Genomic DNA, 15,866 nt, shown 5'->3' on the forward strand with positions numbered 1-15,866 from the left:
TTGGAATGGGCAAACCCAGCTCGTCCTCCCATGCTCGCCTATAAATCTCAGAAGGTGGAGTATCAATATTGAGAAGAGTATAATAAATATAAGATATCAACTTACTTGTATCGGCATGTCTATTCAAACAATCGTCTAATCTATCTGGACCCATTAGAGGACAGTCTTGTGTATATGTTTTCACATAATCTTGGATTTGAAGGTATCTAAAAAAATTGTTGGCGTTTAAGTGATATTTCTCCTATAGTTCTTGACTATAGGAGAAATATCACTTGAACGCCAACAATTGTTTGAAAAGAAGAGAGTCCCCTTCTTATAGAGGTCTCCCACAGTATTGATTCCCAGGTTCTTCCATTGACCAAACACCATATCTAAAGTAGACGGTTTAAACGAGGGATTGGTTGCAATAGGAAGAAGGAGAGACATGTTTCTCAATTTAAGACTGAATTTCAACAGTTTCCAGATACGAATAGTACTATGTATTATCGGATTTTGCTCATACGTTGACTTATTCAAATGTATTGGAGATATGAGGATCGAGCCTATACTAAAAGGCAAACAATCTTCCCTCTCCATTTTTAACCAATTTACATGTTGACACGTATCGTCCAACCAGAAGGTTATATTTTTAATGTTAGTTGCCCAGTAGTAAAAAAGAAAATTAGGAAGAGCTAATCCTCCATTTTCTTTGGATTTGCACAAATCTGTTGTGTGTATTCTATGGGTTTTGTAGCCCCAAATGAAGTTGGTGACAAAAGTATCTCTTTTTTTTTTTAACTTTTAAGGCGATATATCGGTATTGATTGAAATAAATATAAAAGTTGCGGAAGGAAGATCATCTTTATGGAATTTAATCTACCTATAAGGGAGATAGGAAGTGTTTTCCAAAATTGAATGTAGGCATATAGTTTAGTGATAAATGGTGGAAAGTTTATTTTAAACAGAGAGGAATACTTTAAAGTCACGTAAATTCCAAGATATCTGAATTTTTCAGTAACAATTCTGAAAGGAAATTTTTGGAGTTGAGAAGGGTCTTGTCCTTTTATTGGCATAATTTCACTTTTATTCCAATTTATTCTGTATCCAGAGAAAGAACCAAATTGTTCTATAATGTGTAGAACATTTGAAATACTAACTTGGGGATTAGTACATCATCTGCATATAACAAAATGTTATTGGTGGTATATTTGGTATTATATCCATAAATGCCTGAATGGGACCTGATATTCTTGGCAAGAGGTTCTATGGCTAAAACAAATAACATTGGAGAAAGGGCACATCCTTGTCTGTTACCCCTAGATAAATAACATTTAGGTGAATGCATTTGATTTGTCAATATTCTAGCTGTCAGATTAGTATATGAAAGCTTCACCCATAAAGTAAAGTTTTCTCCCAATTGGAATTTTTCCAACTGTAAAAAGATAAGACCATTCCACTTGGTCGAAAGCCTTTTCTGCATCTAGAGAAATAATTGTTAGATCTTCATTTGGCATTCTCTGCGAATATATTATGTTAAACAAATTATAAAAACAAATGTCATTTAGGTATAAACCCAGTTTGATCTGGATGTATTAGTTTACTGATAACCAAGCTTAATCTATGAGCCAAAGTCTTAGCTAGTATCTTCTGATCCGTATTTAAAAGGGCTATTGCCCTATAGGATCCAGGCTCCTCGAGATTTTTTTGGAATTAATGTAATAGTTGATTCAGCAAGAGTTTGTGGTAAAGTCTGTTCTTTAAATGTTTGAATATAAAGGGCTTGTAAACGTGGAGAAATTAAATCATTACATTTTTTATAAAATTTGTTACTAAACCCGTCCGGGCCAGGAGTTTTTCCACTTTTCAATGATTTAATAGTCTCTACGATGTATTTTGTTGTTATCTCTGCTCCTAATTCATCCCGTTTCTCCTCATTAAGGAATGGGAGATTGCAATTCTGAAGAAAACTTTTCATCTTTGCAGGATCGGCTGTTGTTTTTGATGTGTATAGTGTTTGGTAGAATTGTAAGAATCTTTCATTAATATCTTTAGGCAATGTAAGCAGATCTCCTTTTTCTGATCTAATTTTGTGTATTGTACGGTCATTCTCTAATTTGCGGAGTTGACGTGCTAGTAGCTTGTGTGGTTTATCACCAAATTCAAATTTTTTTTGCTTAGTATAATGAAATACCCTAATTGCAGAGAGAATCTGATTTAATTTAAATTTTAATGCAGCTATCTTTTATTATGTTTTGCAATGGTTGGGTCAGCCGCATTTTCTAGGTCTAACTCTTTTATCTGTTTTTATAATTCCAATTGTTCAGTCTTATTTTTCTTGTTTTGAAAAGCTTGGTATGCAATAATACAGCCTCTAACATAGGCTTTAAAAGTTTCCCACAGCAAAGCTGCAGAAATACCGGGGGTGTGCTTTGTCTCAAAAAATGTTTTCATCTGTAGCTTCAAATAGTCACAACAACTTGCCTCAGCTAGTATTTGTGGGTTGTATCTCCAAAACGATTGTTTATTATACATTCCCTCCAATTTTACTGAAAAAGTGAGAGGACAATGGTCCGAAATAATAATGTTATGATATTTTGGGTTATAGGTAAAAGGGATAGGTTTTGCATCTACCAGGAAATAGTCAATTCGTATTTTCATTTTATGAACCCCTGAATAAAAAGAGTATTCTCTTCCAGACAGATTGGCAATCCTCCACACGTCAGTTATGTTTGTATTATTTATATGTGTTTAAAAGTTCACTCGATTTTGATTTTGAAGTACTTTTCCTTTGACCTGAAGATTTATCCAAGTATTGATCTAATACACAATTTAAATTTCCTCCAATTATCAAATTCTGCTGACCAGAGTCTGAAATTATATTAAATATTTTATAAAAAAATTGGGGATTTTTGAAATTAGGAGCATAAATATTCACCATAGTCAATGGAGTTGAATACAATTCCCCGGATATTATAATGTACCTGCCTTCCCTATCAGCTATAATGGATTTGTGTTTGAATGGTGTACCTTTAGAATTAGAATTGCTGTTCCTCTTGCTTTGGAAGAAAATGTAGAATTATATAATTGACCAATCCAGTTACCCTTCAGTCTGTTGTGAGCTTCATTTTCGAGATGCGTCTCCTGAAGAAATATGATGTCAGTATTAATAGATTTTAAGTGGGTTAATACTTTGCCACTTTTAATTGGCTCACTTAACACCCCTAACATTCCAACTACAAAATGAAATTCCTCCTATTTTCCTAGCTACATCATCTTGCATTTTAAAGCTTACATGGTCTCTTTTGATTTAAATGGTCCAACACATTATTTGAAATATTTCCTTTAATTGCTGGGTGGGTGAGCCCTATCCCCTTTTCCCCTATCCCCCAGAGATATCTCCAAGAAAAATGTGCATTAATAAAGATAGATAAGATATTTAGTAAAGAAAATAGAAAGTGAAAAAGAATAACAACGGAAATTGCAGCATATAGAAATGCTGCTGGTGGTTGGATTAGTGAAAACTTCCGTAAGATAGATAATATTAAGGAGTTAATAAAAACTAAACAGAACAAACCTTAAAAATGTTTAACAGTATTTAAATCCGTCAGGGAATCAACATTCCCAAGAAATTAAGTATCTTGATGTGCTCTAATTATGTAGTTGAATATTGAGAAGTTTAACTAATATATGGCACTTATTACTTAACTTTCTATTAATACTGTTTTGACGTATTAACCGAGTATTAAAAAAAGTCAGTGAATTTATAACAACATTGATTACAAATGCCGTTTCACACACTCATTTTCTCCCTCTCTCTCTCCCTCTCTCTCTTCCTCTCTCAAGCTCTCCAAAACATTCTCCAAACTTTCCAAGACTTTCCAAAACTTTCTCAAAACGTTCCAACACTTTCCCAACCTGTCTCACACATTCGTTCTCTCCCTCCCCTTTCTCGCCCTCCCCCTCTCCCCTCCCTCCCCTTTTTCCATCCCTCCCTCTCTCCCTCTTCCCTTCCCTCTCTCCCAAAACTTCCCAAAACTTTCTCAAACTTTCTCCCACATACATTCTCTCTCACTCCCTCACCCTCCCTGCCTCTCTCTCTACTTCTCTACCCCTCCCCCTCTCCCCATCTCTCCCTCTCTCCCTCTCTCCCTCAAATTCTCTGTTTTGACATATGAACCGATTCTAAGTCAGTAGATTTATAACATATCTATCTATCTTCTTCTATCTTCTATCTATCTATCTATATTACTAAAAGTCTGTTCTTGACCGGTTTTGGCCATCTGTGCTGCGATTTCTGAGAGAACGCCGCCACCTACAGCCGTCATTTTTGGCCACCTTGCTCAGAGCCCCCCTCCGCCGCATGTGTGCCGAGGATTTTTCCCGTCAATTAAAAATAACAGATATATTAATGTTTTTACAAAATTCCCCATTCTCTCTGCTGCCCCCGCTGGAGACTATAAAACCAGGAAGTGGTGTGCCTCAATTAGTCTCTGCAAGCTGGAGCTGTGTCAATTAGTCTCTGTCACTCTGAGCTCTGAATGACACTGAACAAATGTCTACAACACTGAGTACCCTTAATTTGGTTTGAAAATGAAAATATAGTTAGTTTGAAGTAAAAAAACACTGCCTGCAAATGGCTGTTATAAACACAGTACAAACACAGTTAAACCCTCTTGAATATCATCATGATTTAAACTCAGTCGAGCAATTACTTATCCCTTGACGGATCCTGCAGTATCTTGGGCAAACTTGAATGCTTTATCAGGGTCGGTAAAAAAAAATTCAGTCCCTTTATAAGTAACTTGCAATTTGGCAGGATATAATAGGCCAAATCGGAGGTCTTGTTTGTCCCTCAGAATAGCTCTTGACTTGGAGAAGAGTGCTCTTTTCTTTACGATTTTGGCAGGAAAATCTCTGAAGATTCGTATGTTTTCACCTTGAAAAGTTAGGTTTCTGTTGTTGGCAACTTTCTGCAGAATGTCCTCTAGAACATGGCAGTGATGCACCCTCAGGATCTGATGTCTTGGTGGAGCTGTGCTGTCTGACCAGGCTCTCAGAGGTCTGTGAGCCCGATCAAGTCTAGGTTTTTCATCCAAAGAGAGTACGTCTTGAAGTAGTTGAGCCGTAAAATCTCGAAGATTTTGACCATGTTCTGTGCCTTCTTTCACTCCAACAATCCTTAGGTTCTGACGTTTAGAGCGCCCTTCCAAATCAAGACATATTTCTGTTACTTTAGCTAGCAACCCGGAGATACGTTCCACCTCAGCCGTCAGCCTGTGTGTTGTCTCTACATTTGAAGCCGCAGCAGATTCCAAGTCCCGAATAACCTCGCTTTGTTTTTTTGAAGTAGCACGAATAGGTTCCAACTTACGGCTGATGTCGGTTTCCAGCCTGTCGATTACCCCTTTCAGGTCGGAAATCACCTCCTCTATAAGGGCATCAATCTTGTCAATTTTCCCACAGATTTCTGCCTTCACAGCCAAAATTTCTACCTTCACAGCCGAAAGTTGCTGACATAGTAGTGAACGGATGTCCTCCAAACCTGGAGGTTGCCTTGCTGCTTCCTCTCGGGGGTGTTCCATAATCGAGTTCAAGGCTTCTTCGGGGCCTTCAATAACTTCTAGTTGATGTTTCCTCTGTGGTTTTGGCGAGCGTCTACCGGGCATTTTAAAAGTACCGGGGTCCCATTCTGATGACGTCACTTACGCGAACGCTGATCGTCTGCCGGTGAATATTTTTAACTCTGTCCGGTTTGAATTTTCAGTGGTTTTTCGGCGTTTTAACGGTGCAGAGGTGAATGGCGCGTGCCTTAAGCCACCATAGCGCCATCTTTCTAAGGAGATGTAAAACTGAGATGATTTCTGTAGTATAGATATATAAGATTCCAAGACATTGTTTATCCTGTCTACCGGTTTTCCCTTCAGCAATTTTGTCAGGAAATGATAAAATGCCTTTGATCTGAGCGATGAGTGTTTCACTTCCATAGATGATGCCTGACTTCATGTTTTTATTTCAAATTTCTTGCATCTCACTCTGACAATGGAGGAGGTTCAGAACAGAAAAGTCAGGTTGGGAATGGGAGGGGGAGTTAAAGTGCTGAGCTACTGGGAGATCAGGTAGGTTAAGGCGGACTGAGCTATGGGGTTCAGCGAAACGATCGCTGAGCCTGCGCTTGGTCTCGCCGATATACAATAGTCGACACCTGGAGCAGCGGATACAGTAGATGAGGTTGGAGGAGGTGCAAGTGAACCTCTGCCTCACCTGTCGGGGTCCTTGGATGGAGCCGAGGGGGGAGGTAAAGGGACAGGTGTTGCATCTCCTGCGGTTGCAGGGGAAAGTTCCAGGGGAGGAGGTGGTTTGGGTGGGAAGGGACGAGTTCACCAGGGAGTTGCGGAGGGAACGATCTCTGCGGCAAGTAGAAAGGGGTGGAGATGGGAAGAAGTGGCTAGTAGTGGGATCCTGTTGGAGGTGGCGAAAATGTTGGACGATTATATGCTGTGTGCGAGGGCTGATGGGGTGAAAGGTGAGGACAAGGGGGACTCTGTCCTTGTTACGAATGGGGGGAGGGGGAGCAAGAGCGGAGCTGTGGGATATCGAGGAGACCCTAGTGAGAGGCTCATCTATAGTGGAAGAGGGGGACCCCCATTCCCTAAAGAATGAGGACATCTCCAATGACCTGGTATGGAAACCTTCACCCTGGGCGTAGATGCGGCGTGGACGGAGGAATTGGGAGTAGGGGACAAAGTCTTTACTGGAAGCAGGGTAGGAAGAAGTATAGTCTAGATAGCTATGGGAGTCAGTGGGTTGTAATGGATGTCGGTCATAGTCTGTCTCCTGTGATGGAGACGGTGAGATCTAGAAACAATAGGGAGATGTACTGTACATGTCATGATGCCAAAAAACAAAGTAATTACGTTGACACATCCTTTGATAAAACTGTCCAGACGCATTTGGCTGATATATATCAAATAATTACCTCCCAGCTGCTGTTGTGACCACCTTCATGATGTTGCAGAGTGTGACTGTCTAATTTCATTAATACATTTGATTTTTAAAATTTCTGTAATCTTTTCGGTAATAGTTTAAAATTGAAGAGCATCCTTATATAACTATAAAACTCTGATCTTGGATGTGGATGTGTGTGTGTGTATTTATTTGTTTGTGTGCGATCACATCTAATCGAAGAACCGACGTGCTAACGGGTAAATCTTTACATATTCTGGTAGAGATTTATCCCGTGAAATCAAAAATTGTGTTATCTGAAAATGTCATGCATTATTTCTTGAGTTATTTATGAAAATGTTCACAAATCTCAAATAACTTAGAAAATAAACGAGATGGTCTCGCTGATGACGTCACAATGGATCTGACTGCCTGCCTCTGCTCGCGCTGCGAGTGACGTCACTCTTGTTCTGTCTTCTGTACTTCTTTGCTTCTTAACTTTCACTTAAATTTGTCAGTTAGCGTTTTTAAACTGGTGCTCAGGTCGTGCTGCGCGCTCTGCTGGGCTCCTTGAACTTCTAGAACATGACGGCGGCCACCGCCGTCATTGCCGTGCGGGTACGGGGAAGTGCGATGGGAAGTGGCCATGGCGGCCATTACTCCCTCTGGGAGAGGCCGTCTATGAAGACCTGCGATTCCTCCGTCGATCGCAGGGACTCGGGGAATAGTGTCGTACTTTCCTCGCTGGTCATCCCGATCCCACCTGGCGATCTCTGGCCCTCTCGGGGGACGACCTCCTCTCCGTCCCCTCCACCTGATTGTCTGTCATGCGGGTGGATGGGCTTCCCCTCGTGGAAGCCACGATCGGCCGTCCTTCCGCTGCTTTTGACCGTCCTCAGATCGCTCCGGGCCTTGCTCGGGTCTACGCCAGCCGCAGCCTCGCTCGGGCCCAGCGCCTGGTGGGGAGGCTGCTGCCCCTACCCCTTCCCCCTTCCTCTCTACCGCCTCCCCAGGGCAGAGAAAGAGAGAGTGGGAAGGGGGGTTGGAGAGGGGGGGGGGGCAGAGAGGGGGGCTGGAGGGCGGTGGAGGTGAGGAGGTTGAGGGGGCGGTTTGGGGGAATGGAGGGGGGGGAGGAGGGGGAGATGGAGGGGAGGAGGAGATTGGGGGAAAGGAGAGGGGGGGTAGGAGGGCCTCGCTCGGGCCCGGAGCCTGGTGGGGAGGCTGCTGCTGTACGACCTGGGTAGGTGCTGCCTCTACCCCCTCCCTCTGTGTCCCCCCTCTTTCTGTCCCTCCCTCCCTCATTGCCCCCCCCCCCCTCTCTGCCCCCCTCCCTCTCTGTCCCCCCTTCCTCTCCGCCGCCCTCTCTAGAGAGTGGTGAATATTGGGATCTATGGGTGAGTGGTGGAGTATTGCGTTCGGGAACCAGCCCTCCCGTGTGATGCCGCCCCCCCCTCACCCCTCAATCTCTCGCCCCCTCCCTCTCTACCCCGCTCTCCCTCCCTCTCCACCCCCACCCCCCTCTCTAGCCTTGCCTGCGCAGCTAGGGGATATGCGTGTTTGGATAGGGCGTGGGAGATTAGCGGGGGGTGGTTAGTGTGTGTGTGCGTGTGGGGGGGAGTGGTTAGTGTGTGTGTGCGTGTGTGCGTGTGGGGGGGAGTGGTTAGTGTGTGTGTGCGTGTGGGGGGGAATGGTTAGTGTGTGTGTGCGTGTGGGGGGGAATGGTTAGTGTGTGTGTGCGTGTGGGGGGGAATGGTTAGAGTGTGTGTGTGTGCGTGTGGGGGGGAGTGGTTAGTGTGTGTGTATGTGCGCGTGGGGGGGAGTGGTTTGTGTATGTGTGTGTGTGCGTGTGGGGGGGAATGGTTAGTGTGTGTGTGCGTGTGGGGGGGGGTGGTTAGTGTATGTGTGTGTGTGCGTGTGGGGGGGAATGGTTAGTGTGTGTGTGTGTGTGCGTGTGTGGTTAGTGTGTGTGTGTGCGTGTGGGGGGGGGTGGTTAGTGTGTGTGTGCGTGTGGGGGGGAATGGTTAGTGTGTGTGTGTGCGTGTGGGGGGGGGTGGTTAGTGTATGTGTGTGTGTGCGTGTGGGGGGGAATGGTTAGTGTGTGTGTGTGTGTGCGTGTGGGGGGGAATGGTTAGTGTGTGTGTGTGCGTGTGGGGGGGGGGGGGGTGGTTAGTGTATGTGTGTGTGTGCGTGTGGGGGGGAATGGTTAGTGTGTGTGTGACGCTGCAGGCTGCCCCCCTCCCCCGCAACCTTGCGTTGAGGGGACGGGACCTAACGGCTCTAGTAACAATTAAAATTCTAAAAATGTGAAAATCATGTTTTTTACTATTTAGAGGTGCTAATACGTACTAGATGAGTCTGGCAAAGGTTGTGTATAAGTGCTTGATGGCCCCAGGCTGATTTGCTCCTTTTATTATTACTGTGTGTGAAAATCAGAGGTCACACCTTTGATTGTCAGTAAAAGTATCAATGATCAGTATCCATTAGATGACATTTAGTTATGATTATATATTTAGCCTGAAGAAGGGTCCTGATTCAAAACAACACCTATCCATGTTCTCCAGAGATGCTGCCTGACCTGCTGAATTACTCCAACACTTTGTGTCTTTTTTTGTAAACCAGCAATCGTAGTTCCTTGCTTCAATTTGTTACTGGGCCAGCACCCGATGCTGAATCTGTGAATCTTCCATGCCTGTTTCCCGATTGTCACTAATTGACCTGGTATTGATTGAAAAGTGATTTAAAATCTGCAAAACGACATTTATGTATGTCACAGAATCATACACAGTCAGAGCTGCTTTCTTGGCTAAAGCCTTTTCAAAATAGTTTCTATTGTGAACAGAATTAATAAGATCTGAAGTCTCAGAACGATAAACATTTTTCTCCATTTTCTTTGATGTCTTTGGAAGACAGTAATAAGTATACTGCAATTCAGTTTAAGGAATTATAACCAATGGAATAGCTGCTATTCCTCAGATTATAGACACAAAATGCTGGAGTAACTCAGCAGGACAGGCAGCATTTCTGGAGATAAGGAATGGGTGACGTTTCGGGCCGAGACTCTTCTTAGAGATGCTGCCTGGCCCACAGAATAGATAGATTGTTACATATCCAAAAAACAGGAGACGAATGAACCAAGACAACGTAAGAATCTACACATTAATGCACAATCTTACTTTATCTATGCAAATAATTACATCATCTATCTCTGCCCTTCTTTTCATTGGCTTAAAACCAATCACCCGAGTGCTTTCCCTTCCTTCCTGGTCATGATCCCAGGGGGGCGGTTGCCATTACCTCATCATCTTTGTCCTAAGAAAGGATTTTGTTCACAGTTCTGCCTTAGTTTTTGTAAGTTATAACTGGTTCAGGCCAGTGGCTGGACACAGGTTACCCGAGTTCACAGACTGTTCTTTGTCTAGGGGGTGCTCAAGTTACTTCAGTTTACCGACTGTTCTTTTCAAGGAGCCAGCAGTTTCTAACACATTCAGCAATTCCCTACATTCCCCGACAGGCATGAACTAATAGTGCACACCCCTCTCCAGGTCAAGGAGATATAGAAAAGCTCATTTTCGGCAACCCACTCATTAGTTTCCAATGAGGATGGGGAAGGAATGGCTAAAGGAGATTGATAAGGTAGCAAGCGGTAAGATCATGAGCACAATTTCATTACCCCTTGAGCCACACAATGTACACTGGGATCTATGTTTGGAGTCGTGAGTGGGGTGGGGGCAATGGAGTGGCTCATTTAGATGGGTGTGGTGCTGTGGCAACAACCATCTTATCCATGCTTTTGTTTCCTCCAGCCTTAACTATTCCATTGCACAACTTGCTGACCTACCATCCTCCTCGTTTTGTAAACTTAAGAAATCTAAGTTGCACAGTCAGTTTCATTTTCCCATTATCTTTGTGCTTATTTCAAATGAAAAATTTCCATCATCATATTCAAATACCTCATGGTCTTATACATTCCTACTGTTACCTCCTCCAGTCCCACAGCTGGTTACCTTTTCTGAGCAATGGTGCTCCTCCAATTCTCACCCCTTGTATATTCCTCATTCTATTTGCCTCATTGTTGGTAAATGTGCATTTGGTTGCAATGTGAATTCTGGAAATCTGTGTTAAAACTGTTAGACATTCTATCTCCAATTCTCCTTAAAACGTTTCTTTAAATCTACCTCTTTGATCATACACATGTGATTTCATCTACTTCTCCTTGCATGGCATGAAGCACCTTAGGATATTTTACTACAGTAAATGAAATAAGCCGTGTTTATATTGAGCTGAAGGAAATATCTGCTCAACCAGAAATAGAAATATGTCATTGGGGAGTAGCAACTGTTTTCACAGAGAATGAAGAAAGATAAAAATCGGTGCTATTTGCCTAAATGCCCAAATTAATGTTTAGAGATATAGAGTGGAAACAGACTCTTCGGGCCACCAAGTCCGCGCCAACGATAGCATGTACACTAGTTCCGTGTTATCCCACTTTTGCAACCTGTACACTTGGGACAATTTACATAAGCCAATTAACCTACAAACTTGCATGTCTTTGAAATGTGGGAGGAAACAAGAGCACCTGGAGAAAACCCACAAGGTCACAGGGAGAACGTACAAACTCTGCACAGACAGCACCTGTAGCCAGGATCGAACAGGATCTATGGTGCTGTGAGGTAACAGTTCTACCACTGCACTACTGTGCTGCTCTGAATCTTGATAATGTTGGTAAAGGATAGTATATAAAGACGGCAAAGGAGAGACTTCTGGTGCAAACTAGTACGATACGATACGATACAATTTATTTGTCATTTGGACCCCTTGAGGTCCAAACGAAATGATGTTTCTGCAGCCATACATTACGAACAAATAGACCCAAGACACAACATAATTTACATAAACATCCATCACATCGCTGTGATGGAAGGCCAAAAAAACGTATCTCTCCACTGCACTCCCCCCCCCCCCCCCCCCCCGATGTCAGAGTCAAAGTCAAAGCCCCCGGCGGGCGATGGCGAATTGTCCCGCGGCCATTAAAGCCACGCCGGGTGATGCAAGGTCGCACACCGGGTTCTTGATGTTAGAGCCCCCGGCGTGCGCTCGCAGAGTCCCGCGGTCATTCCAAGCTGCGCGGGGCGATGATGTAAGGCCCCGCTCCAGGAGCTCTTCAACCCCGCAACTCGGGCGGGAGAAGTCGCCGTTGCGGGAGCCCTGAAAAGCGGTCTCCCTCCAGGGACCCGCAGGCTCCCGGTGCCGCCGTCCGCCAGACCCGCAGTTGCAGCCTCCGAAGCTCCGGAGGTCGGGCGCAGCAGCGTCCACCACCGCTCCACCCGCTCTGGACTCGGCCAGCTCCGCGACGGTGAGGTGAGTAGTCGGCACCAGAGCCCCCGGTCTTCCTGTTGGAGGTCGCTCCTCGTTGCAGCCCCAACGACAACGGAGACCCGACAAAGAAAAGGTCGGGTCTCCCGTGCAGGGAGAGATTTAAAAGTTATCCCCTCCCACCCCACCTCACCCCCACCCCCCCACACACACACCCCAACAAAAAATAACAAAAATAACAAAAACTACATAAAAACATAGACATAAAATAATAAAAACGCAGACGGGCTGCAGAGGCCGCTGCTGACGAGAGTCGCGCTGCCCACCTATATTTCCAAATAGTAGTGACTGAGCAAAATAGTGGTTCATGATCAAATAAAGCATTTGCTCAGATGTTAGAACATCTAAATATTAGAACAGAGATGCTGAAGGAGGTTTATGTCATTTTTGCTGCTGCCAAAAAAATAAATATACATATTTAAACAGTGCCTTTCATATTCCTTTCATGGCATTTCCAAATTGCTGTATACCCAAGAAGTTCTTGAAGTATAATTGATGTTGCAATATAAGTAAGTGCAACTAGTACAGATTGACCCAAAAGAACATTAGCTTAAAGGTGGACTGTGGGGTAGGACAGACAATTTAAGAGTGTTAACAACAATGGTGATGGTGAAGATGAAAAAAGAGGCAGTCAATAATGTTCGCAGCCACAGAGGAAGTTATGCATAACTGTGACCAATACGGCCTTAGTTCCATTGTTAATCATACATAGCTCCCATCTCCTTTGAGACCTTTTTGAATTCACAGTTATTTTGAGTGCAAGAAAATTGGTGGAGTACTTCAGTAATGCTCCTTCAAGGACAGCAAATGAAAAGGATTCATTCCATCTTCATATTCTTCCCTTTTACTCTCATTACATCAGCCTGAATTTTTTAGCTGACTACATTTGAAAAATGCATGACTTGAAACCCATAAAACCAAATAACCCAGTGGAAAATGTTAATGCAATCTGGAACTAAAGAAAACAAAAGTAGAAGATGTGTTTACAATTTGATTTAATAACCAGACAGTTGATTTGCCAGGCAATGAGTTCGGGATGATTTTCATTTACATAATTTATCCTTTTAATATAAATAGAGTAATGGAGAAAGCATATATTCCCAAAATAGTTGTGATATATTTGTATCCTTTATTTGCTAATACTGACAATTTTAATACAATAGATTTTTTTCTAACAAACATAGGCTGCAGATGGCATACTGGGGCAACGTGTTGTGTATTAATATGTCACTCTCCAGCCTTGTGTTTAAGTTACAAAGCATTTAGATCTTCTAATGCTACAGATTTGTTGCCAGAATCTGTGTGAAACTAGCCAATACACTTAGATCCTGAAATTTTGAGCGAGTGGAATTTCCTCCCGGCACTGATGCACAATGAATGAACTATAGAAGCAGTTGGCTATATGACCATCAAAAAGATAGGTTTCATAGTAAAATGGTACCACTCATAATACACTGTACTGTGATTCAAACTCAATCATCATCATTGGGCTGACAGTCCCATTGCGCTTTCTGATCCTTAAGCCATATTGTGTACTGTCAGAGGTCAGGAAGCAGTGCGAATGAGTTTGAATCCTTACGGAAAAGATCTTGCCTTCCCTTCACATTCCACCAAAATGTGAAAACCCAAAGTAAATATTTGCTCACATCTGAAGAACAAAGTACTCCATGAAAGGTGTCAGTCTGTAACGCAGTTTGGCATCAAACAATAAATAATTCTGGCTTTAATGCAGACAGAACGAAGATGAATGTATTTTAATGGAAATGTCTGAGAATGACTTCTATGAGACTAATTTGTGTTTTGTCATAATTTTTAAACTATAATTATATTGAACTGCTGGTTGCTTCTCCACAAATTAATGTAACATTAAGAATTAGTTAATTACAGCCAGTTCTAAATTAAGATGCAGATTAGGTATCAACACCATACACTCACATTATTTTTAACTTTGTTTGCAAAACATTTTACTATTGGAATCATGTGCCATAAAGTTAGTGTAAGGCATGAAGTTAGTCTAAGCTGCCTCGTTGCATTTATTGCTAGTTCTGTTGCATGTAAATTACCAATTCTTTCCAAAGCTCTGGTTTCTTGCTTCTCTTGGGCAGTAGTTCTTGTTAATATTTTAAAGTCCCCGTTACAGTGCAATATATGAAGTGTCAGTTGTATTTACATGAGGTATGCATGGATTTCGTGTACAATAATTAGGAGCTATTTCTTTTGGAGCTCTGCAAAAATTGGTTAACCCAATTGCCTTGACTGTAGTCTTTTGACATCAGTATTGTAGAAGGCTAAAATGTTTTTGAAATTGTTACCTGTTTCAATTATTCATTTAGAACCAGCAACTGATAAATCATTTGTCAACTGCAGTTGAGCTTTCTGATGGAGAGGTTGACTTAACCCAATGACTTCAGGCAAAAGCCTAATTCAATTTTCTTAAGCCAAAGATTTTTCAGGCTATTAAATTTTAGGTCTTTTTATTCTTTCTTCTTTTTACTCATAGGTTATTAAATGCTATAAAGCCTGGGGCTGTGAAGAAGATCAACCGTTTGCCAACTCCCATTGCAGGACTGGTGAGTTTTAGGTTCTTCGTAATTTCACTTGAAGCTTAAAAGTTCAGAGAACGTTTTACATTATGAATTGTCTAGTTTTTGAAATCAGAGGAAAGTGGTTTTATTCTGTGGCAGAAATAATGGTAGTACTGCCTTGTGTTGCAGTACTTTGTAGTTCACTGAGCAATCTGTGCTAATAGTATTGACAGTGGGGAGAGAAGACATCTAAAATATTATGCTGAAGTGACAGCCAAGGCCACGAGGCTGGCAGGTGCAGTTTCACTTCAATAGTTTTTCCAAAGAACAGAACAGCATTGCTTCACCGTCACACTGGGCTGCAAGCAGAATTTACGCAAATAATTTCTGTCAGTTTGAACATTGCCATCACCTGACCTCGATGCAGAAGGAAGCCAAAGGTGAGCGTGCGTGAACATAACATCCTTTTTTGATCCTAAATCTAATTTTGGCAGGAAATGGGCGGATGCCCTGGAGAAAACGATAGGAACTTTACATTATTTCAGTGTACTAGTTTAACTGGGCTAATGCTGTCCAATAAGAACCCTACTGACATACTGGGAGAACCCTAACACAAACACAGTCCTCTATTATATCAATAGGAAGATACCGTTGGGAAATTCCAAACTAGTTAAATTGTGTTCCATTTCGAATAATCCATGCTTAATAATCTGTCTGGTTCACCAAGTTTAAACGAGAACACAGTCAACATCCATTAATTTTCCAGTCAGGATTTGAAACTATAAAACAATTTGAATGATAGCTTTATAAAACATTGCTGTTTTGATTTAATCACTGTGAATCTCAGTCATTTTCACCTACAGTACAATTTGTAACTGTGGCTGTGTATTGAACTCAATACATTTAAGAAATCAAACTATCCAATATTTGGAATGGGTGCCTTAGCATACCCATTGTAAGAGGAAAGAACTCATTCACATAATCTTTTAATTAAGGTCTGTTAAGGCGTCAACGTAATTTCAACCTGGTTCTTTGTTACATCATGAC

The 15,866-nt window shown here is 42.3% G+C and overlaps 1 protein-coding gene and 1 long non-coding RNA gene across 17 annotated transcripts in view; one reads left to right on the forward strand and one right to left on the reverse strand.

The window, feature by feature from the left end:
- Window positions 1–15,866, forward strand: part of limch1 (LIM and calponin homology domains 1) — a 359,063-nt gene that overhangs the window by 166,985 nt on the left and 176,212 nt on the right. For all 16 annotated transcript variants that reach the window (XM_033027735.1, XM_033027743.1, XM_033027771.1 and 13 more), the window contains exon 3: window positions 14,795–14,864. In XM_033027735.1, coding sequence (XP_032883626.1) covers window positions 14,795–14,864 — 70 coding nt within the window. The remainder of the gene's footprint in view (window positions 1–14,794; window positions 14,865–15,866) is intronic.
- LOC116977374 lies at window positions 1,751–11,725 on the reverse strand. The gene is made up of 4 exons (XR_004413215.1): window positions 11,714–11,725; window positions 10,760–10,763; window positions 3,774–3,788; window positions 1,751–1,909 (listed from the first exon to the last, which is right to left on the reverse strand). It is a non-coding gene; the product is annotated as an uncharacterized LOC116977374 (long non-coding RNA).

Source organism: Amblyraja radiata, chromosome 1 (assembly GCF_010909765.2).
Source record: "Amblyraja radiata isolate CabotCenter1 chromosome 1, sAmbRad1.1.pri, whole genome shotgun sequence".
NCBI lineage: Eukaryota > Metazoa > Chordata > Chondrichthyes > Rajiformes > Rajidae > Amblyraja > Amblyraja radiata.